The 22573-nt window shown below is 41.3% G+C and overlaps 1 protein-coding gene across 1 annotated transcript; it reads right to left on the bottom strand.

The window, feature by feature from the left end:
• Window positions 1-1300: 1300 nt before the first annotated feature.
• c2cd2 (C2 calcium dependent domain containing 2) lies at window positions 1301-22380 on the bottom strand. Its single transcript, XM_066699540.1, has 14 exons — window positions 21363-22380; window positions 20140-20235; window positions 17629-17748; window positions 12929-13033; window positions 12117-12233; window positions 10811-10934; window positions 8449-8557; window positions 8161-8225; window positions 7828-7943; window positions 7372-7540; window positions 7132-7239; window positions 6622-6749; window positions 6129-6411; window positions 1301-4859 (listed from the first exon to the last, which is right to left on the bottom strand). Exons 1-14 carry the CDS (start codon window positions 21639-21641, stop codon window positions 4633-4635), a joined length of 2046 nt encoding a protein of 681 aa, XP_066555637.1. The 5' UTR covers window positions 21642-22380; the 3' UTR covers window positions 1301-4632.
• Window positions 22381-22573: the final 193 nt, after the last annotated feature.

The following is a 22573-nucleotide window of genomic DNA, read 5'->3' as shown; positions in this document are numbered from 1 at the left end:
GACCACTTCTGAGGTGCATATACAGTGCTAATCCACAGAGTAGCACAGACACTAACCTCCCTGCTATTACTAACCCAGCACTATCACCAATGCAGATTACTACTCCTAACCTGCCTTACCGGGTTTGACTTTAATCATGCAAACAACTAGAGATAGGACTGGTCGAGCAGTTAATAATGTGCAACTACTCAGCATGGTTGGCAAGAACACAAGGTTGATGTGCATCTGATATAACCTGTAATATATCCTCCCCTATGACATTTTGTTGCCCATTTTCTGTACCTAAAACCAGCAATGTGTGTCCAACTATAGGTTGTATAATTAATGTTAATATAAGGAATCAGGTCAGAACAATTGTCTGAATGCAGATACTTTTCCCATTACACCAATAAGATACAAAATGCGCATTATTAGCATCAACATGAAACCGAAGGCCAACCCTGAAGCTACAGTCAATCCACAACTACACCAGTCTTAGTTAACGCCATACAAACAACCCTTACCTTGAGAGAAGTCTACCTTTAACGTGCAATTCTAACCAAAAATCTGATCTTCATCTTGCAAAATCTACCTTAGTCAGACGCACCACTTATAACCAAAGGACTTTGTACTTTATTAAAAAATTAAACAAACTGAAAACTAGGGCAATCATAAAACCTTATCCCAACACAAATTTCACACATAAGCCTAACTCAGCCATACACTTACTATACTGGTAAAGATTACCACATTAGGGTAACTGTTGGCAATTCATGTCATGTTTCTGAATGACAATTGTGAAAATTTGTTTGGGTGGTCTTGAGTACATTATTTCTCAGACAAGATGAACCATTAGTGACAGGGGCTGACTTGACTTTTGTTGACTGGGAAAATCAGTATGTAGACTGGTTTGATGATCATTGTAACAATTAAAAATAGACTTGCAGGTATTTTTATATTTGGGTTGCTGTAGTTTCATATCTAGAGGTTATTAGCCTTGACAGCAGCCACAAAACTCCATGTACATGCCAAAATGTGACTCCATGTACAATCCATTAGTCATGCATTAACTCATACATTTTAGTTGAGCGTGTATAAGCACAACTCAACTACCAAAAGTTGAATGTTGAATGCATCAGCCTTGAATATATTTGCAAGCTCAGCTAGGCTGTACTGAACACACAAATCCGGTTTGTGTGCATTTGTGCCGACATCGCTTCAATAAAGATCACATGAAAACAAGGACTTTAAAGAAACATTCAAATTGTTTTGTTCTCCCCAACGTGACATCCCACAATACAAAAAAGATTCACACATGACAGTAATTCAGTCAATATTTATTGCTCCAAATTATAATCCTGATATGTTAATTAGTGATAATCCCTGCATTGCATTTATTTCAATGTTCTATATTAACATTCGGCATCAGAACTCTTTAATAAATGGAACAGATTGTAAATAATAGAAAATATCAGTAAGCCGTTACATTATTTACAGGTCATAGGCAAATTATATATATTATTTTCAGGTAGGCGTGTGTTAGGCTCAGAACTGAACAGTCTTCAGGATTAAAACAGCCTTCACTTTATTGAGAAGTGCCGCTTTCAGGATTATTTATCATTGCCATATATGACTGAGTTTCAACTGACTGCTAGGAAATGAGCTCCATACAGTTATTAAAACATAGTGAAATGGCGTTACCGAGAACAGCATTGCAGAGGCTTGAGTAAATACTGAAATTATTTAAGCTCAAATCGAAAGAGAAATCAACCTCTTATCTGGTGGCAGACACCAGTGCGAGACCCACGGCACATTAAACCATTTCTCCTCCGTATTTAAGTCATAAGGACAGATGGCATAGTTGACTTGTATCCATTAAGTTGGGTAATCGAAAAATATACCCTGAAAGCCAGCCTCTCATACCTTTACAGTATTGATCTTGAAATGGTAGTTTTCTTTCTTTAATGCATTCTGTACAATACATTTAAATGAGTATCTTTAAAGCTCACAAGGAAAGGGTTCTAAGCATTTCTTCTGCAGAGGTTTCCTCCTGTAAACCACCAGTCTTCGTAAAAAGAAAAAAGGCAGGAGATGACAAATGTCAGGAAGACAATGCAAAGCCAGATATTCCACTCCCTTTGTAATTGTGTAGCTTGACAGTCATTAACAGTTTTTGCATAAATGACACGGTCTGTCAATACAGAATGTACAACAATGCTGGTCAGCATTAAACTAGTTCCAGTGCACGGTGGCATTCTGGCTCTCATTTTAGGCCAAGAGCCACCCGATAATGATTCATTCAGCGGTCTCCTCTATGATCCATTACACATATATATATATTTAATCCATTTAGCAATTCATCAGCAGGCCCATTCAGGATAAAAACAGTAGTCTACATCTTGGATGCATATGATAAGAATGCCAATAAAAATGCTTAGCTAATAAAGAAATGATAGGGCTGAAAAGTGTTCAAAACATCTGTAATGATTTCCCCAGCTGTACAATTCCCTATTAGTTTCAACAGATGTTGAAAGCGGTTATATGTAATGGAAACCATAAAGAAAAAACTGATCAGAACACTATTTACATTACAAAAACTCCCTTGACAGAATCAAACTTATAACATTAATTACCAGCACCACATTACAGCAGGCCATTTTCAGGGTTAGTGTCATTCCCATTTGTCTGCAAACAGACAAGTCCCTTAACTTAACCATAGTGTTGATACAATTTGAAAAAAACAGGAATGAGAACAAATAATTGATGATCACTCCTATAATAACAGATGCTTAACTGTTGAATGAACAAATGTAAAGATCACCTCAAAATCCAAGTCCAAGAGGCATTTTGAGGAGTATCCATTGGAACCATGAACACGATTTTGAGAATACACTGAGGAAAAAAAAAAAACTAATTTGGAGCAAAGCAGAAGAGAAAACTATTTTTTCGCAGGTTTAAAAAAAAAAAGTGCGTAGAAGTGCCCTTAAGGTACTGTAAACTATTAGTGTTTGGCTTCCATAAGAGAAAAGTACATACACGTAATATGTTTACTGTGGATTAACTGATATTGCTAGGATACACCACTGTTTTTCAGGAACAAAAGAATGCAAATAGAATCCTGAAGTCAGCAGACAGGGCCCTATTAGTCCTGCTGGGAACGAGCTTACACAGTCCTTGCGATCGTAGAGCTTTTCATTATTGTATGTAGTCTTTTACAATTATAAGTTCAATTATATTAATCTTCTCCTATATATAATTTTTAGTTAAAAACAAAATCGACAAACAAACCATTCTTTCTTCAGAGTGGAATATGCATTAGGGTCTCAATCTTGCATGTGCATTTCATTGCTTCCTTAACACAACAGAAAAGCAGAATAGGTTTTATTACAATAATAAGCAGAGGGATCCTTTAGTAATATATAAACCAATCACGCAGAGGGGGGCATAGTTAGGTTTTTAGATAATATGTAGTGAAATAGGATAATGCATATTGCCATGCATGTGACATTGAATATATAAGATACAAAAGCAATGACAACATTTCAAGATGCCTAGCACCACAGTTTGTATGAAAGGGCTTTATGGGATCCAAATCAACAGTAACCAGAGACATCTTTCGTAAGCAGAATTTGTCACCACCCTGTTTTTCATTCTTCTTGGGTGCTAAAGGTGGTGATTAATGCTTGTCATCAAAACTGATCAGAAATTAATTCAGAAATGGTTTCCTTTGTGGGTGTGACAAAGAAAAAACACTTTAGCACAATTTAAGGGGGTAAGGGTGGGGTGGATGGGCAAGTGCTCTATACAGTATTAGTGCTTAAGAAATATTTTCTTTCATTTTTGGAATAGGATTAAAAAAAAGACCCCATTAGTAATTTGATTAACAATCAATTACTATTTCTCACATAACAGGTTCCTACAGAACTGAAGGAATCGCAGTCCTTGCTTCCAGCTGTGCAGTGCTATTGCCTTTTATCCCTTTTACCCCAACAATCTCCCATTGACATACATGACATGCACTATAAAGTAGGAGGGACACGGGGAATAGCCTGAATGGTTTGCATTGTAGTCATTGTTAAACATTATTTGCAGCAATTGACATTAATGAATCAACAACACACTTGTATGAAGCAGAGAAAGGCTAGAACAGATCATGGTGGAATTTATGCCATCATTAGATGTTTGTGTTGCTATAATGTTCAAGTATGTTACCATAGTTCCAATCTGCACTGAATCTCATTACTTCACTTGTTCCTCCCAGCCGCCAACAGCAACCTTAAGTGAAAATGGGTAGATTTCAAGAAAGTTTCAACATGGCTATAGTGTACAAACACAGGTTCTGGTTAAAAAGTTCTTGGGCTGACAAAAAGAGTAGCCAAGTAGACAGTTTTAAAGGCCACCATCTTAGAAGGAAGTTGTTGTTTGCCATAAATCAATTGCTTTGATTGTGATGCAATTTCTACTGCATCGATCCACAAATCCTCCCAGATTAACATGCACGCCCATTCTCCATGAAATTAAAAAGAAAGAAAAATGCCCTGCTGAAGGACTGTGTGCTCCCATCAGCAGGTTCCCTGGAGAATATCCAGTGGTCAAACGCGCACACACACACATACACGCACGCACACACACCCGCCCCTAGCTCTCCCAAGATCACGCGTGTGGATCCATGGTGGTGCCGTTGGCCTTGCTCTTGCTCTTGCTCTTTGGAAGCAGCTTCTTGTTAATGATGCGGCTCAGGGTGGCAGTCCGCCGCTCCTTGTCCACGGCCACTGGGTGCTCCAGGTACACAAGGTCGTTGTGTGACTGGCTCATTCCCGGCTCCTTGCGCTGGTGCCTTCGCCGGAAGAACAGCTTGGCACTTTTATGCAAGAACCCACCTGTAAAAGGAGGAGTGAGACGCAGGAATTAGGGTTTAAAAATAAACGGACGAATCAAAGTAACCTTGCTTCCAATTCCAAGTTTAGAAATACCTTACTTACCATAAACAATAAGCAGCTCAGAAAATCTCTAAAAAATACAAACATGGTCTGACCACAGCCACCACTTACAGTGAGGTTGGGCGGAAATTATCATCACGGGTTTCGGTACGACTGACATCTAGCTAGAATACAAATCTAGCTAATTCTAAGATCACAAAGCTGAAGAGGAAAAAGAGTAGGACAGAAAGCTGAATACAAGAGGTAAACAAATCACATTAATATCTATTTATGCAGATGCTGTACATTTTCACACAGTATGTAAATACACAGGTTGAAGAAAATAACTCTTCCCCCCCCCCCCTTCAAGTTAAAAATCAGGACCCTTATATAGCAAGGTTTTTCAGTTTAGTTAAATACAGAATGATCCTGCGGATTCTGTGTTTTTTGTAAGGTCCATTATGGTCACATTCACTCAAGACAACACTACACAATAGCATGTATTGTTTCCACAAGACAAAATGCTCAGCAACACTTGGCAGTTCAGTTCTGCCAGAGCTACCTCCAATGAGAAAAGGGGTGCTGTGTGTTTAGAGGAACTAATCATTAATCCATCCCCGTTATTAAAAATAAAAATAGTCTAATTATACGTCTATTCACAGAAACTGTTCACACCATTAATTAAGACAGGCTTAATGGTCTTTGGCTACCCATGCATCTACAGTAAATCTATTGAACACTTACGGTCCAGACAATTATTTCTGGTTAGCACTGCTTTCCCCTTTAGATGGCAAAAAGAAAAGCATGAAAGGAAGAAGGTGAGAAGGGAAAGAAATGACAAACATCAGAAATGAAAGACATTGAAAGCACATGGAAACCCATCAGGCACTTTCAAACCTTCCCTCCCACTGACAAAATAAAGATCACACAATCTCAGCCAACATTGGGTCCTTTGTGTTTACTCAACTTTACTGTCTCAGCTAAGCAACCCTTATACTAGTGTCCAGCACAGGGACTACTGTACATGCAAGGACAGCTCTAATGTACCCTTATCCCCTACGACAGACCTCTTACTGGAGATGCACGTGAATCTTACCTTGTGTGAAACAATTTGATTAAATTTGAAGACTGAGACTTTACTAGATTTGTTTTTACTTTAACAATATAAATTATATCAGGATTACATTGGTCCCTTTTTGTTAACCCCTGCCCTGCTGGGCCTCCTCTCACCTTTGCCCTTCTTGATGGCGCCGGGCTCGGACACGCTCAGGGACAGCTCAGACTTTTTCTCCGTGTCAGGGTCTTGCGCCGACCGGGCCTCCCACTCCCCAAGAGACGGAGTCCCACTGGGGCCCTCCTGGAGGTCCATCAGCTCCAGCTCTGCTGCGCACACAGCCGGTGCGGACACCGGGGGCGCGGCCACCTCACTCTGGAGATCCTGGGTCATGGAGGCATCCATCGCTGCTGCATACCCCGCCATGAGCGCCATCTCATCATCCTGAGACAGAGGGGTCTGTGGGAGAATGAGCAAGTGCAAGATTCAGGTTTTATGCCTATAACAGCTCTGCTGTATAAGGAGAGGCCAGGTTTTGGTTATTTTAGGAAATCTGCATTAAGAGACCCCTTTTAAATTGTGAGGGACAACCCGAGTAGTTCAAAGGTCAAAACTTAAGTAAACATAGACCATCATATTCACTTGGTAACAAGTTCACAGGATCAATACCTTTGCCACCCCTGAAATAATAATAGTGCTCTTCTTGACAGGGGATTTCAGCTTCTGTTTGGCCGACTCGTGCAGCTGGCGGATGGCAGCCTCTGCCACTGGATCAGTACCGTTCAGCATCAGCAGCTCTGCAACGGTCACACACAGTCTCATTTCCACAGCCGATGGGCTTCACGTCCACAGTACAATTCAACTCTTGATTAAATATTTACCTAAGTGGTGTGTGCCCAGAACTACAGTACAAAACAGATCACCAGTTCTCACTTGAATTCCTTTTATACATTCAGAAACATCTGAAGCCTTGATGTCTGCCCTACTCTGTATATGTTAATGAAGTCTGAAGACAGCAGAACAAGGGCTAAAGCTGTATATGGGGAGCCTGGCGTGTTTTTATCTGCCGTCAAACACCTCTCTGTGACTTGCAGAAGGAAGACTGAACTTGCTCATTACAGCTACTCAGGATTGTATCAAATAAAAACACAGCATGTGGGTCAAAAGACACTGACATACCTGTATCAGAGGAGGACAGGGCTTTGCTGACCATTGTTCCCGACACAGGCTGTTCAGAAACTCTTCTCTCACCCAGCTTTGCTTTGGAGGGACCCTTCATCGGAGAGTCTGAAAGGCACACAATGCATTTAAATCAACACTGTCTGCAATCCAGGAATCTACTTTTGGATGATCGTAAAATTGCTTTTCCAACTGCGTTCCTAAAGGAATTGCGGAAATTCACAAAGTAATGTGCCGTACCTGTACTGAGTGCAGATGGAGGGGACCTCCCTGGCTTGCTCTTCACAGCAGTAACTGTGGTGACCACTGTCCCACAGGGCATGACAGTCCTGTCCATTTCCACTTTCTTAGCGGGGACCACAGTGGGAGGCTGCCAGGAGCGGACTTCACTGGGATCCAAGTAGGTGAACTGACAAATCAGAGAAGCAACATCAAACCCAGAACTGTTACACAAGTTACCACACAGACGCAACACACTTTAAAAAGGACTTGTTGGGAACCTCAAACCAGAGCACCGATTTCACTTTCTATAGACAACTTAAGCTAACCAAGAAAGGGTTAATGGCATAGGTTTAAAATTAAAACTCTGCAATAATAAAGAGAATTGTGCAAGAACACAAATCCACTGAATCTGAATAGAACTGGAAAAAATTGAATAAGATCACAAAACAAAAGGTCTCCAGCAGAAGGCTGTACCTCAGCAGAAAGGGACCCAGTAACTTGGTCTTCAGTCTTGAGAGCAAACACCTGCTGTCCATTTGGGTGCTTCTTAAAAAGATCAAAAGGCACTGAAACACGACCCAATAAGGAGCCTGTAACACAAAGAAGAAGAAGAAATGTGAACACTGGACCTGACACCATTGTGCAAACTTAGAATTTTATATAAAATGTCAAACGAATAAAAGCATTGGTCTTAAAAACACTCGACAACAAAGCAATGACAGAGCCATGTAAACCATGGAGCGCTGCCCATTCCCAACGCCGCTAACATTAAACACTGAAAGATCAGAAAAACGCAGCTGCACTTACTCTCCTGCGGCTTTCCCTCGTCCAAGAGTTGGATCTTTAATTCTTTCGATTTTCCACTGAGCTCGCTGTGAGAACAAAATAGCAGTTAGCTTTGTGGCAGGGGATTCACAAAAATGCTATCCAGGAATGATTAAACATGGGGTCAACACATTAAATTGTTATAACAAATAACAATGAACTCCTCTCTGGCATGTTGGATGTGTAAACAAATGCACCAAGACATCTAATATGGACAGTTATAAATAACCACTTTCAGAGTCCTGCTGCAGTAGGTTGTGTTTTACTTACAAGACAAAAGGCTGGTCCCACGAGGGATTGGAAGTATTTTTTAAGACCAAGCTGGAGAGTTTCTGGGGGGGATCATCTAGTTGTAGTACACAGTAGGGGTTAATGCTGCCTGAAATAAGAAATATATATAAACACACACACAAAACTGTGCAAAGAAAACATTTAAGTACATCCAAGAACAATGTCATTTTATTACACTAGGGAGATGGACGGACTGTCAAAATCAATAATTTATTTTTTTATAATTTGGCAAATAATGGTCAAATCTTTCTAACATGAACTACATAATCTTTCAGTATTCACACAACAAATAGTGCTGTGAAATCCTGTACATGTGGCACAACAGAAACCTCTTCCATATACAGTGGGGGAAAAAAGTATTTGATCCCCTGCTGATTTTGTACGTTTGCCCACTGACAAAGAAATGATCAGTCTATGATTTTAATGGTAGGTGTATTTTAACAGTGAGAGTCAGAATAACAACAAAAAAATCCAGAAAAATGCATTTCAAAAAAGTTATAAATTGATATGCATGTTAATGAGGGAAATAAGTATTTGACCCCTTTGACTTAGTACTTGGTGGCAAAACCCTTGTTGGCAATCACAGAGGTCAGACGTTTCTTGTAGTTGGCCACCAGGTTTGCACACATCTCAGGAGGGATTTTGTCCCACTCCTCTTTGCAGATCCTCTCCAAGTCATTAAGGTTTCAAGGCTGACGTTTGGTAACTCGAACCTTCAGCTCCCTCCACAGATTTTCTATGGGATTAAGGTCTGGAAACTGGCTAGGCCACTCCAGGACCTTAATGTGCTTCTTCTTGAGCCACTACTTTGTTGTCTTGGCTGTGTGTTTTGGGTCATTGTCATGCTGGAATACCATCCACGACCCATTTTCAATGCCATGGATGAGGGAAGGAGGTTCTCACCCAAGATTTGACAGTACATGGCCCCGTCCATCGTCCCTTTGATGCAGTGCAGTTGTCCTGTCCCCTTAGCAGAAAAACATCCCCAAAGCATAATGTTTCCACCCGCATGTTTGATGGTGGGGATGGTGTTCTTGGGGTCATTCCTCCTCCTCCAAACACGGTGAGTTGAGTTGATGCCAAAGAGCTCGATTTTGGTCTCATCTGACCACAACACTTCCACCCAGTTCTCCTCTGAATCATTCAGATGTTCATTGGCAAACTTCAGACGGGCCTGTACATGTGCTTTCTTGAACAGGGGGGCCTTGCGGGTGCTGCAGGATTTCAGTCCTTCATGGCGTAGTGTGTTACCAATTGTTTTCTTGGTGACTATTATCCCAGCTGCCTTGAGATCATTAACAAGATCCTCCCGTGTAGTTCTGGGCTGATTCCTCACCGTTCTCATGATCATTGAGGTGAGATCTTGCATGGAAACCCAGACCGAGGGAGACCGACAGTTATTTTGTGTTTCTTCCATTTGCGAATAATCGCACCAACTGTTGTCACCTTCTCACCAAGCTGCTTGGCGTAGGTCTACAATCTTGTCCCTGACATCCTTGGACAGCTCTTTGGTCTTGGCCATGGTGGAGAGTTTGGAATCTGATTGATTGATTGCTTCTGTGGACAGGTGTCTTTTATACAGGTAACGAGCTGAGATTAGGAGCACTCCCTTTAAGAGAGTGCTCCTAATCTCAGCTCGTTACCTGTATAAAAGACACCTGGGAGCCAGAAATCTTGCTGATTGATAGGGGATCAAATACTTAGTTCCCTCATTAACATGCAAATCAATGTATAACTTTTTTGAAATGCGTTTTTCTGGATTTATTTTTTGTTATTCTGTCTCTCACTGTTAAAATACACCTACCATTAAAATTATAGACTGATCATTTATTTGTCAGTGGGCAAACGCACAAAATCAGCAGGGGATCAAATACTTTTTTCCCTCACTGTATATCTGTGTGTAGTTACAGATCACTGCTCTTTAAAGGAAATCATGAGAGGGTACTTGGAGATATTATGAGCTATTTGCATCAGGCTTAATGTGTTCTTTAATCTCATGCATGGCAGAAATTAGTGAGATATTAAACTGCTGGTGACCATACCATTAATTGAATACAATTTATTCCAGGAGCATATGGACAAACCGGAAATCTGTACCAATACTAATGGCACTCTCGTTTTCTTTTTTTAAAGTGCTCAAACAGCAGAGTAGACTGGAGAACTTCTGAGACAGGAAAAAAAAAAAAATGGACCAAGAAGGATACGATTTATAACAAATCAATCTAAGGAACAGCAGGTTGTTAATAATTTGGAATCCCACAAATACAAACACACACACAATGCAGGAGAACTCGGGAAAGCTATGGCCCATGCAGAGATGATCAGCTGATTGAGTACAGACCTGCAGCACTGCTCCCTGGCTCACATGTGGCTTTAATGTTCTTCACCAGCAGCCTCCAGTCATGCGCGCGGGGGGGCTTGGGGGGAGAGGTCACTTGAGTCGCAGGCCCCTTGTTCCTCATTTCCTGGAAACGGAGAGAACCAGTTCTGCGTCACACCACAGTGGACCCTGCCTCCCTGAGCTCAGACAAACTTTAAAAGCAGACCTCCTCACTAGAATAACATTCGATGACTATTCAGATTTGATTACCATTAGATATCATGCAATATTGAACCGTTTGGAGACACCAACTGCTAATCCTCTCTGCTGTACTGTATCCCAGCACTAGCCTACAGGAGCTGGAGATGACCACACACACTCACACTTCCTACTGTCATCCTAGGATTCAAGGCCTGGAGCTTCAGTACCCAAAAGACTACAGGTACAGAACTGAAGTTATTTCCTCAAGGATCAGGCCAGTGACAGCAACCCATGAGGCGACTCAACAGCCCAAGCCCAGGCCGACTACTAATTGCCACTGGGAGTTCCTGATGCTCCTCAGTGAATGACATAGCCAGTAACTGAACCTGCAGTTTCCAGGCTAAAGGACATCATAACCAGTTTGAACACTGTATGCAATAACATTACATTTGCATTGGAATAGCTTTATAAAATATTGTTGGCTTCTTGTACCTATACAACTTAAACTAAGTCTTTTAGGAAAAAAAGGAATCTAAAATACATCAATAAATAACCACTTTAGTTGCAAGTGTTGAGGCTTTATATGACAGCTTATCTAATTTTTTCAGTCTTTACTTAAGTGTTATTCCTCATTTCTAAATGGAGCTAAATTTATGCTGCTATTCTTAGCAAGAGAAAGATCTAGAAGAATGTCAGCTTATGACATTTGCAAAGAAACATCAGAATAAGATAGGGCACTTCCTATAAATAAATCCTTCCTAGCTAGCTTCAGACCGTCTTTGTGAGGGAAAGATAAGGAGGTTTAGAGTAGTCTTGATGCTAACTTTTGCAAAATACACAGGAAGTTGTACTTGTCCTCACCAGAGAACGGAAGTTATTTGTATGGAGAACAGGACAGAGCTCAGGGGGGATGGAGGTCAGACTGCATGCATGTCATCGGCAAAGGCTATTGTGGAAGTCATTTGATTGACCAAATCTTTGAATTGCTCAGCCTCAGCGCTGCAGTTTAGCAGAGAACAAGTGATTGGGAGGCTTAGAATTAGCTGTCCGGGCACAGCAGCTGCCTTGCCCCTTGCGTACGGGGGTGGGAACCCCCACAGGGGCGGAGGGGAGGAGCCTCACTCACCTTCAGGTCTGTGCCCTGAGCTGGCCTGCCGCTCAGGAGCACCGAGGGCCGGGCTGCACACAGGATCTCCTGCACGCGGCTCCGGACAGCGGCGACACTTGGAAGCCCCGGTGCCTGCTGTGTAAGTGCCAATAAAACAGACGTGGGTTAGCATCACAGCAGCTCCACATGCCTTCCTGGTCTGCATCGGAGCAAGATTCTCAATTCCCTCCCTTACACCTGCAGCTGTTCCTTTGCCTTGCTGTGGACAACCTAATCCTAGACACCCCACATCCTGCATGGCACTGAGTGGCTGGAATGGACCCAGTTACTTAGAGCACCAGTTCTCAGTCCTGGTCCTGGAGGAGCCCCCTACCCTAGTGTTTTTTTTTTTTTTTTTACCCCAACCGAGAATTGATTAATGTATTAAGTGTGTAGTTTAAAAAAAGTTGGAGATTACAATTTCATACTTAACATGAACTCTACAATGGTTTAAAATAATTAAGGATCTCAGATGAAGTACCCTACTAGCAATTAAGTAATTGAGAGCTCCATCGGAACACCAAAGAGAAGGGTGGGGGTCCCCAGGACCAGGATTGAGAACCACTGACTCAGAGAGTTAATTCTAAGGCTGATTTAAAAAAAAACACATCTGTAATATAATATTACCAAAATAAGAGTTAAATTAGAGCAATTAATTTAAAAACTCATTATATATAGTCCAGTGAATTGAGAATCCATGTGGCCCGCACACATATGGATTTCTGATCAAGTGGCCCACTATTGAAAAACCCCTGATCTACAGTACCCTGATTTAAGACTTACGGACAGACCTCCTGTCTGGAGCTGGGAGTGACCCGCAGGTGCCAGGCCTCCAGGTGTAACAGAGTCCAGCTGATGTGTACCTTCCCCACCGCTTCCTTCATCTGGAGCTCCAGCTGCAGAGGCAAGAACAAGAACACGCACACCGTCACAAACAGCGCATCCTGTGGCCAGGCCACTGCTTCACACTGCAGAGAAGAGAGTCACAACAGGTGGAGGGCACTTCAGAAATGCAGCCCAACCCTTCAGTACCATAGCTCTGCGGAGTAGCAAGCAGGGATTCATGAATGGAGGGTCGTGGGTTCATTTCCAAGTGGGGGACACTGCTGTTGTACTCTTAAGCAAAGCACTTTACCCAGAATGCTCCTGTAAAAACCAAGCTGTATAAATGGGTAATTGTATGCCCCAGATACAGGAGTTTAATATAACTTATTAGTATTAGTTATTATTGATTGAGCTCCATTTTTGTGTCAATTGAAATGTTTAAAGAAATTGGATATTGTAGAGAAATTTTAAATACTGATGTACTTTACGTGTGCGAGGATTAAATATTGAAACTGCTTCCATTTCAAAACTTGTTTTGCTGCAATCTTCACTGGGTCAAACATAAGAGGGCAATATTTTGTAATATGTTGTTATTCCCCTGTATCTGTTAGGCCTACATGTAGTATATACATTATGTATGTAGTACAGATAAAGGATGCAGAAAGGGATATTAAAACAAAAGCCTTTAAAGAACAATTGTTGTCTCTTACCATGTTTTTAATAGTACCATATTCAAACCAGAGAGGAAAGAGAAAAGTTGCTCTATATAATCAACAGATATTATATAATAGATAAATATACAGCGTTTACTACGAGTCATAACGGAATTTATTTACCAGTGACTCTGCAATACATGTGGAAGGAGTAGACTAAAGCTGATCCATCACTGGAGTCAAAGGAGAATGCTTGCCTATTGCACAATGAAGCATTATTAACAAAAACACAGCTACAAATGCACATGTCCACATGCACACACTCATACAGGCATGCATGCACACATGTACACGCACATAAGTGCATGCATACACTTAGAAAACAAAAACAAATCACAGGGACTTTTCTAGTTTCATTTAGAACATTTTTTGTCACTGTCCAAGACAAATCCATACGTTTGGACACCCCATATTAGAGTCTAAAGCACAGCACGTCAACAAACCCACAGAATCTTTAACTCTTTACCCTGTAGTACCTTAAAACTCAATGGTAAAGCAATTAACACATCGGATTTGACAAAAACAATCATAGCAACACAATTTCTATCCCAATAAAGTCTTAATTCAATTAACTAAGCATCTAGAAAGACGTAAACTCAACCCTAGATGAAAGATGCGAGCTTGTGAGGCCATGAGCAGACAGGCTGACCTACACACATTCGTGTAAGAATGTGAACAGAATAACAATTTGCTTCACAGTGTTTATGTAATCCTTCAGTAGGTTTCACCATAGATGCTGTTCTGTTGTGTCCTGAACCTTTACACACAGAAGCTAAGCAGCAAATGGAGGCAGTTCACCGATTTGGTAAAATAACAGAAACGCAAATAAAGTATCCATTGAGTGACACAAACAAATTACTTCACCCGTTTTGAACACTTCTGTGGTTTAGACCCATGTCTCCCAACTAGCGAGCCATAGCAATCTTATTTTAGATATTCAATTAATGTAAATTAAATAAAGTGAATTTGTTCTAAAGCATTAACATCAGTGAATACAGATATAGCAATTCATAAGTCTAATACCTCAATATTCTGAATCTTTAGGCTGAACAATGAAATGATACTGCATTATAGTGCAGAAAGAGACTTTTCACTATAACTCAGTGGGTAACATCAGTTTAAGGCCACAGAGCAGCCTGAACACAACCCACGCCAACACCATATTTCAAGGGCAATCCATACAAATATACACAAAATCCAGAAGCAAACCTGACTTTAACCAAATCCTAAGTATACTGGGGACCCAAAACCTAAACTTGACCCTAATGCAAATCTAGCTAAATTACTCAAAACAATGCCCTCTAAACAAACTCAAGTAACTATTAGACTCTTCCTACCTTCATTTGTATAGGTAATTAAAATTGAGCTTGGTAAATATTTCAAATTCAGAATTTTCCCACTTATTTTTTAAATTGTTCGCAATTTTTTTTCTTAAACAATTAAACAACTTGTCAAATTACAAGCTCCACTGAAAGCAAGGCGTTTTAGAGTGTATAATGGGGCAGGACAACATTTTATGATAAGTTGCAGAGGCTGGGAAACACTGGTTTCGCCAGTCCCATTCTGACTGCATCTCAGATTACAGTGCATTAACCAGACCTTTTTAGACTGTGAAGTCAATGCAGACAGCCTGCAGCTGAGTGAAGCGCACTAATTCTCAGCATTATCCTTAAAATGATTCAATTGATATTTATGAAAACATTACAAAAATGTTTGCAAATATTTAAAGCAATATATACATTTCATATTGTTCAAGAGGTCTGAGTACATTCAAAGGTTTTGGTCTGACCTCCTCTTTGGAAACCTTATGTGATCTAGGCTAGAGAGTGAAAGGGAAAGAAAATGACAAGTAACAATGCAGGTGCTGTGATAACAAATAGGATACGTTTACATAACATGCTTCAGCTGATTACATCATTTGCCATGTCCTCTTTTTAGCTGGAAATCTGATGCTCATGCAAACCTGTATGAGATGGTTCTAGTTGCTCTGCAAGCACTGGGCTGACGTTAAAAGACATTTCACATTATTAAGAGCAACAGACAAACACAATCAAACTTACATGATATTCAGTTTCATTTGATAGAAAATAGTCAAAAACAGATCAGATCTACAGTTTTTTTTTTTTTTTAATTTATTTATCATGTATATCTTAAGAGCATGTCGCAATTCTGGCACTATTTGACTTTGTGAAGGGCACAGCTGGATTATGGGGGGGTAAGAGGTTTGTTATCACATTAGCCAGGGAAGAGCGACTGCACACATCCTGACAGCGCCGGTTTCTCTGCAGACTGGGACACCTTCCCGGAGCTGGAGAGCATTTCTGGAGATCTCTGCTCAGCTGACAGTGACTTAAATAATGCCTCTGGGCCATCCCCCTCCCTCTGGGACCTCAGCATTTAATCCGATTCCCATGGCAGATAGAAACTGATCATGAAATACGTCACGCTCAATAAATCAACTCTCCGGACGGACATTAAAATAAAGCAGAGGAGTTCTGACATTTAAGAGGGGTGGAGGGAGAGTATGCCAGATAAGTCATCCTGCATATTAAGATATTGGCTGCAAAAGTTTACCGCACCTTGGTATCTTTGCACATTTATGGTTTTCCAAAAACACTGAATAATGTTATTATTTCACCACTTGATACTTGAAGGGCAGTTGATATCCTATTTGAATTTATGCACCGAAATTGCAAGTTGGTTTCTTCTCCAAGTCCTTATGATCAGAGACCTTGTAAGTGGATTGATCCGGTGCTCATTGCTCTTGTACACATTTAGATCTTTGAGCTACCCGATTAAAATGCACACTGGCTGCAGTAAATTTCTCTAACTCGGCCCTATTCTGCAGTTCCACTAAACTGAAGGGGGCATGTGAAACAGTTCACCTTTAAACCTCTATTGGCATCAGCAGAGGGGTAACAACAGGTCAGAGAAGAGTCCAGCAAAAGGAGGTTCAATCATAATCGCTGTGTTGTAGATTTAAGGCTCACAGTAATCAGTTCAAATGTTCTCAGAAGCCCAGAGAATGCCAGCGCTTGTTGGCAATTCGCTATGGTCCTGAACCCCAGACAGTGATTACAGTGTTTTCCCACCATATCCTGCGTTGGACTGTGGTGGTAACAGGGAGGTGGTAATATCATCGGACAGGAAGTGGGGCACATGACAAAAATCACTGCAAAGTCCTTGAAAGCAATAGGAGTGACCTTTCGAAGTGTTAGCCTGAAGAAATATTTTCGATATCCTTCAATATTATAAAAAACAACACCTTGTCTGTATACATCAGGTGCTGCTCAATTGATCGGGTACATTTACCAGCATTATCACAAATCATCAAACCACGATTACCAAAATGATTCAATCACTCGCTTGCAAAATCATACGAACACTTCATTAACACATATGGCGCAATATCCCAAATGCACTCTACAGATCTCTTCTTGCAATTGCATTACTAATACTCATCGGCTTGGAGTGCTTCGTCCCCAATATGCAAGACTTCTCTGCAGCTGCCAACAATCAACACTCATTTAAACAAATAATCCATCCACTCAATCAACACCCATTATTTCCATTTGAGAATGATGCATAAGAGGCCTGTTCAAAAGGTAAAGCTGTTAGGAGATGCAAGTTGAAAACACTGAAGATACAATGATGGCTGCTCATCATGTTACAATTATGAACGCTGCTATTTTTAGGCAACAATCTGTCATTCAATTTTCAGAACTGTAAGAAATGTCATACACTGTCGAATCTTTGAGGTCATGGGACAGATAGGACTGACAAGAAATATTTGTAAAATGCATCGTTATAGTAAAAGTACAGGCCTAGTCTATAAGGACTGGAATATTGTAATCTATCCGACAGCCCTGCACGGCAAATTTGACCTTGTATATCAGTGTGCACACCACACCACAACAATTGCTCAATTAATTAAGAGTCTTGAGTAAGATTACCTGCATCTGGAGAGGAGAGATTGTTACAGTGAAACTCTGCCGGTCTGTGGGTGCTGCTGTCCTCTGGGTGACACGGAGGGAAAACTGCAGACTGTCTCCAGACACCTGGCAGCACACATTCTATGGAAAAACATGGTGTCACACTCCAGTTTGTACAAACATTTCCGAAAGGAAGGAAAAGACAGACACATGGCTATGGGGAGGACTAATCTACACTCACAAGCACAGCTCCAACACACAATTTAGTAATTCTCAGTGAAGCTTATTTATATTTTTACAGCAGATAGCTTTATGCCACTCACTCAAGATATAGGTTAGTATTCACTGAGTACATCGGAACCTGGAGAGAAGTATTAAATTAATCCAGTTAATCGTGTAATTAGAGCAGCTAAGCAGATGAGCACTGGGCTGGGACAAAATCCCAAAGACATTGCAGTGCTCCAGGAACTGAGTGTAACAGCCCTGGCAGAGAGCAGGAGAAATGTAATGTTATTTCCATTTCATTAAATAGGTAGGTGGCCCAGGTACGAAAGCTGAACTCAGTGTGACTTTCCTCATTCACATTTTCTTTATGAGGTCTAACACTGTGAACCTTTAGTTTATTCCACCTTCACTATCTAAATATTCCCCAGAGCCCAGATTGTGAAGTCATAATAAACCAAAGGTTCATTATGTACAATATTGAAGGATGTTTTTATCAGGAGCTGACACAATAGGAAACACATTGACATTATCCGTTTCAAACTTCTGTGCCGCTTCCTCCGTAAAACCGCACACAAATGCGGCCTATTTACAACCGAGAACAAATAATGTATGCATAAAAACACCACATGAAAGAAATGCATACAAGTAAGCCTTGAATTAACATAGAACAGGCCATCTGTTGTGTAAAAGCAGCCCGTATCAACAATTCTGATGCATCCTTTAAAACTACATGCCAACTTAATAATATAATTCCCTTACACTTCCCACTGCAAGAAAGAGAAACAAATGCTTGCTATTCATGAGCATTTGGGGAATAGCCCTATCTCTTTACAGCAGCTCAAAGTAGAGTGGAGAAGGTGGGATTACAGAGCTAGTTCTTGTGGTAATAAGTTACCAAGCTGATATGTAAAAGTCAATATGTAATTTCCTTGTTTTGCATACCACACAAGCACTTGTGCCAAATAAATATTTAACCAGCTTCAAAAACACTTTGTTAGTTCATAGGAACAATTCTCAAAATATGTTGCAATAATGGTTCTGATAGTTTATGTATTTCCAACTTGAAATGTATGAAATTATCAAAAAATACAAATCAGATCTAATCATATTCTTCCTGTATTAATGGTCTATATTTCCAGTCATTTCAGAGTGTAACTTTACTGCCAAGAGCAGAAGTTTCCAAGCACCACTGTCTAGGAGCACTAATTGACTCTGCATGACTCAGATGCTGGCTAATGCACTGCTGAAGTAAAGTGAAAATGCTGCTGAGAGAGAACAAGACAGCTTTAAGCTGCTCTGAAATTGTACATAAATCTACTGTAATGTGCATAAAATCAGTGGCTGAAGTTGTAATTATCTAATGTATTTAAAAAAAATTACAAGAATCATGTGAAGGCCTGTACCACCCACACTGAAATTTGTCCTCTGTGGCTAAATCTTTTTTTACATTTTTAATTACTATGTTATATTGTTCTTTTATTGTATTAAGTGCTCTATTGCAACCTTGCAAAGTAGCCTCTTCTGAGAGCATGTTCCCTTTTCCTATAAGAATTGATAAAATTGTATAAATGGACAGATACCCTATTTTTTGTACCTTTCCCTGACATTCAGTTAATCACAAGTACTGAACATTTCTGAAAATAAGAACCTCTCATGCAACTTGTGTGTGTGCTTACCAAGTCATAAAAAAGCCACTCGCTTTTCAAAGCAGACACACCCAAAGTGGTTTGAAACAGTAGGGTTTGAAGACTACAATTTACACAATCCAGTAGATCTGAATCACACTAGCAGCGAGCAGCAGCTCAGTGGGAACAGCTCACTCCAGTCAGTAAGAAGTGAAATATGGTTAAATTAAAATTAAAATAGGTTAATCCACCCTGATTAAATTATAACTAAAAAAAAAAAAATGTAAATTAAAAGTCAAATATTCATTCATGCCTGAAACAAAAGGTGTGAACCTTATTATTTCTGGACTAGTCTGCATTTGCATCAGCCTGCGGACCAACTGGAGAACCATCGTGGACCACACTTTGAGAACCACTGCTCTAATTAAAGCAGTTTACCTGAACAAATGACTGTTGAAATTATTAATTTCCACAGTGAACTAAGATTAACTGAACGAAATACTTTCTGAGGTTAAAAAGTTGCATTGCAAACAATGCTGTTCATACCCACTACACACTCTGTAAAATCGAACAGATCTGAAAAGACGGACCACCCACTAAACAACAGCCTATTATTATTATTTTTTTAAATTCCCATAGCAAACCAAAACAGCAGCCTGCAGTGAACAGGATTGTATCTTACCTTATGTTCAGCTGATTTTGTATAACTGGAAACCTGGCTGACAGCCAGCTTGGACGGCTGGAGTCCATCTTCTTGAAATGTAAAGTGCAAAGGACCCTGAGTCACAAAAATAAAGAAACTTTAAGAGCACATCATCAATAAATAAATAAACTTCTGTCCCATGACTGATACTTAAAATACATTAATGAAGCACAAAGCTCTTTATAGTTCTGTATCATTATCTTATCCCATTTTAGGATTGGCAATCCAATTTCTTAGGGAGATGGGAATGTATCAAAGATCATCTGAAAAACTACTCCCCCACTTTCAAAGAAAGCATTTATGTATACATCAGCTAACTGTATGTTAAGGTTTTTACTCTACTCTATAATTCCTTACTTTACTTTGTGTTGGTTTTATCTCCTACAATCGGTCTGGTTGTGTTGCTGCCTGCACTGCAATCAACCATTTCTTGCAAATACAGTTAGAACAGTCTGACGCACAGCTACTGTGAATACTGCACACCAAACCTAACCGTTATAGTGTATGCCTTCCTTTTCCAACTCTGACAGGTGTAATATCAATGTTGCTTTACTGTTAATCAATTCAAGTCTTCTATTGTAAAGGATGATGTTTTTAAAACGTGAGAACAATGGGTTATGTCATCAAGATGAACATGCGTCGATGTCTGTGTGAAAACAGCGGTGACAGCGGCGCGCATCCCGCCGCTCAAACTGCGCAGGTCAAAGTGCAGGAGTCTCTCCCGCGCAGCGCGTCGCACCTCACCTGCCAGGCATCCGAGTACCCGACCCGAGGCGATTCCTCCCCCCGTGGGTTTCTCATAAAAACAAACTAAAACAACAGTATTGCGGATGGCAGGCTGCAGTATGGGCACACGGCACATTTTCCACAAGCACCGACTGTTTACCTGTCGGCTTGTATTACACGCAACTTTCTTTTTTGTGCGATAGGGTGACCTTGAGCAATATTGCTGGCAAAATAGCAGTTTTCTTTGTCTTTCTAGTCTCGGAAAAGAAGTCAGACAAACTGTAAGGCTGGGGGAAATAGATGACATGTTTTAGACCACATTAAAGCGACAGGAGGTTAAAAAACATCGGCGCCTGCATGCACGGGATGCGCTTGTATCGTGCAAACCCAGCTGTGCCCCATACAGGGAGCAGGCACTGAACTGACTAAGTGACAACGCTGCATGTACTATACACTTCCACTGCTGAGGCACTCACCCCGGTCCGTCTCGCCTGGTCGTTCAGGGCTCTGCACCAGGCACTCTGCCACTCACACCTCCAGCTCCTCAGCGCCAGCGCCCAGCTCAGCAGCGCGTCCGCCTCGGCCGAGAAGGCGCCCGGTTCCGCCCGATCAGCCGCCCGGCCGCCCGGTCCCAGCGCCCACTGAACCAGATACACCAGCACCGTCACCACGGAGGCGACGAACAGCGTGACCAAGCCCAGCCACTGCAGCTCCCCCGGGGCGAAGTCTGCCAGGACACTTTCCAGGACAGACATCTTTAAACATAATATGGAAGCTTCCTTTTTAAAACGTTAAAACACCGGGGTCCCTTCAGGCACGGAAAGACGGGAGAGGAAGCGGCATCCCGACTCTTCACTTCGGTCTTCTTCACGAATAAAACTCGCCAACAACTCGACTTCTAAACCCGTTTAATGGCCGGAGACGTGAACTCTGCTCGGGTGCGGAGACTGACGTGTAAGTTGCAATGTGTTACCGAGCAGCGGAGGAGGAGGAGGAGGAGGAGGAGGACTGTGTGCCAGTGAGCCGCGTAAACAGTGCGGATCCCACAGCCTCATCCGCGGCACTCAGGCCTGCTGACCCAGCAAACCTGCCAGCGCCGCTACCGTGCCGTAACTACCACAGGCTACCCGGCAAAGTTGCTGCCGTCGCCCGGGTCGCTGTGCATGGTTCAGCGCTATACTCCCTTCACACCGACAACAAGTTCAGCCGGAGTTACAGGGCGGCGAGACCGGCCTCAGCGAGCCCCGGTGCAGCCCATGAACGGAGACTCTTGTGACCCGCTGGTGCTGCGCTGCGCCTCGACAGCTGCCTTTGAATGCGCTGAGTGCGGCAGGGCGGCCAGCACAGCCTGTCCCTCCCGGCATGCAGCGCGCCGCCCTTAAAGAGCCACGACATCGGAGTCAAAGACAGTGAATGATACCAATAACTCACATTTCAACTAAACATAACAATAAAACTAGTTTATTCTCACTATAACATACGGCCATGTGCTGTTTGTGACTTAATAATATGTACTGCTTATGTGCATTCTTATACCAATAATGTATTCATTATATGTGTGTGTACTTTAAATAATAAACATCTTACGTGTTTTTAATGTATAATCCGAATTATGTACGATTCAATGTATATTTAAATGATACACACTATATATCCAGTAACGATTTTTTTATTCAAGTGACTGTGA

The sequence above is a fragment of the Amia ocellicauda genome, chromosome 3, assembly GCF_036373705.1.
Source record: "Amia ocellicauda isolate fAmiCal2 chromosome 3, fAmiCal2.hap1, whole genome shotgun sequence".
Classification (NCBI taxonomy): domain Eukaryota; kingdom Metazoa; phylum Chordata; class Actinopteri; order Amiiformes; family Amiidae; genus Amia; species Amia ocellicauda.
Note: the sequence above shows the minus strand (reverse complement) of the source record. Positions and strands in the feature narration are given on the sequence as shown.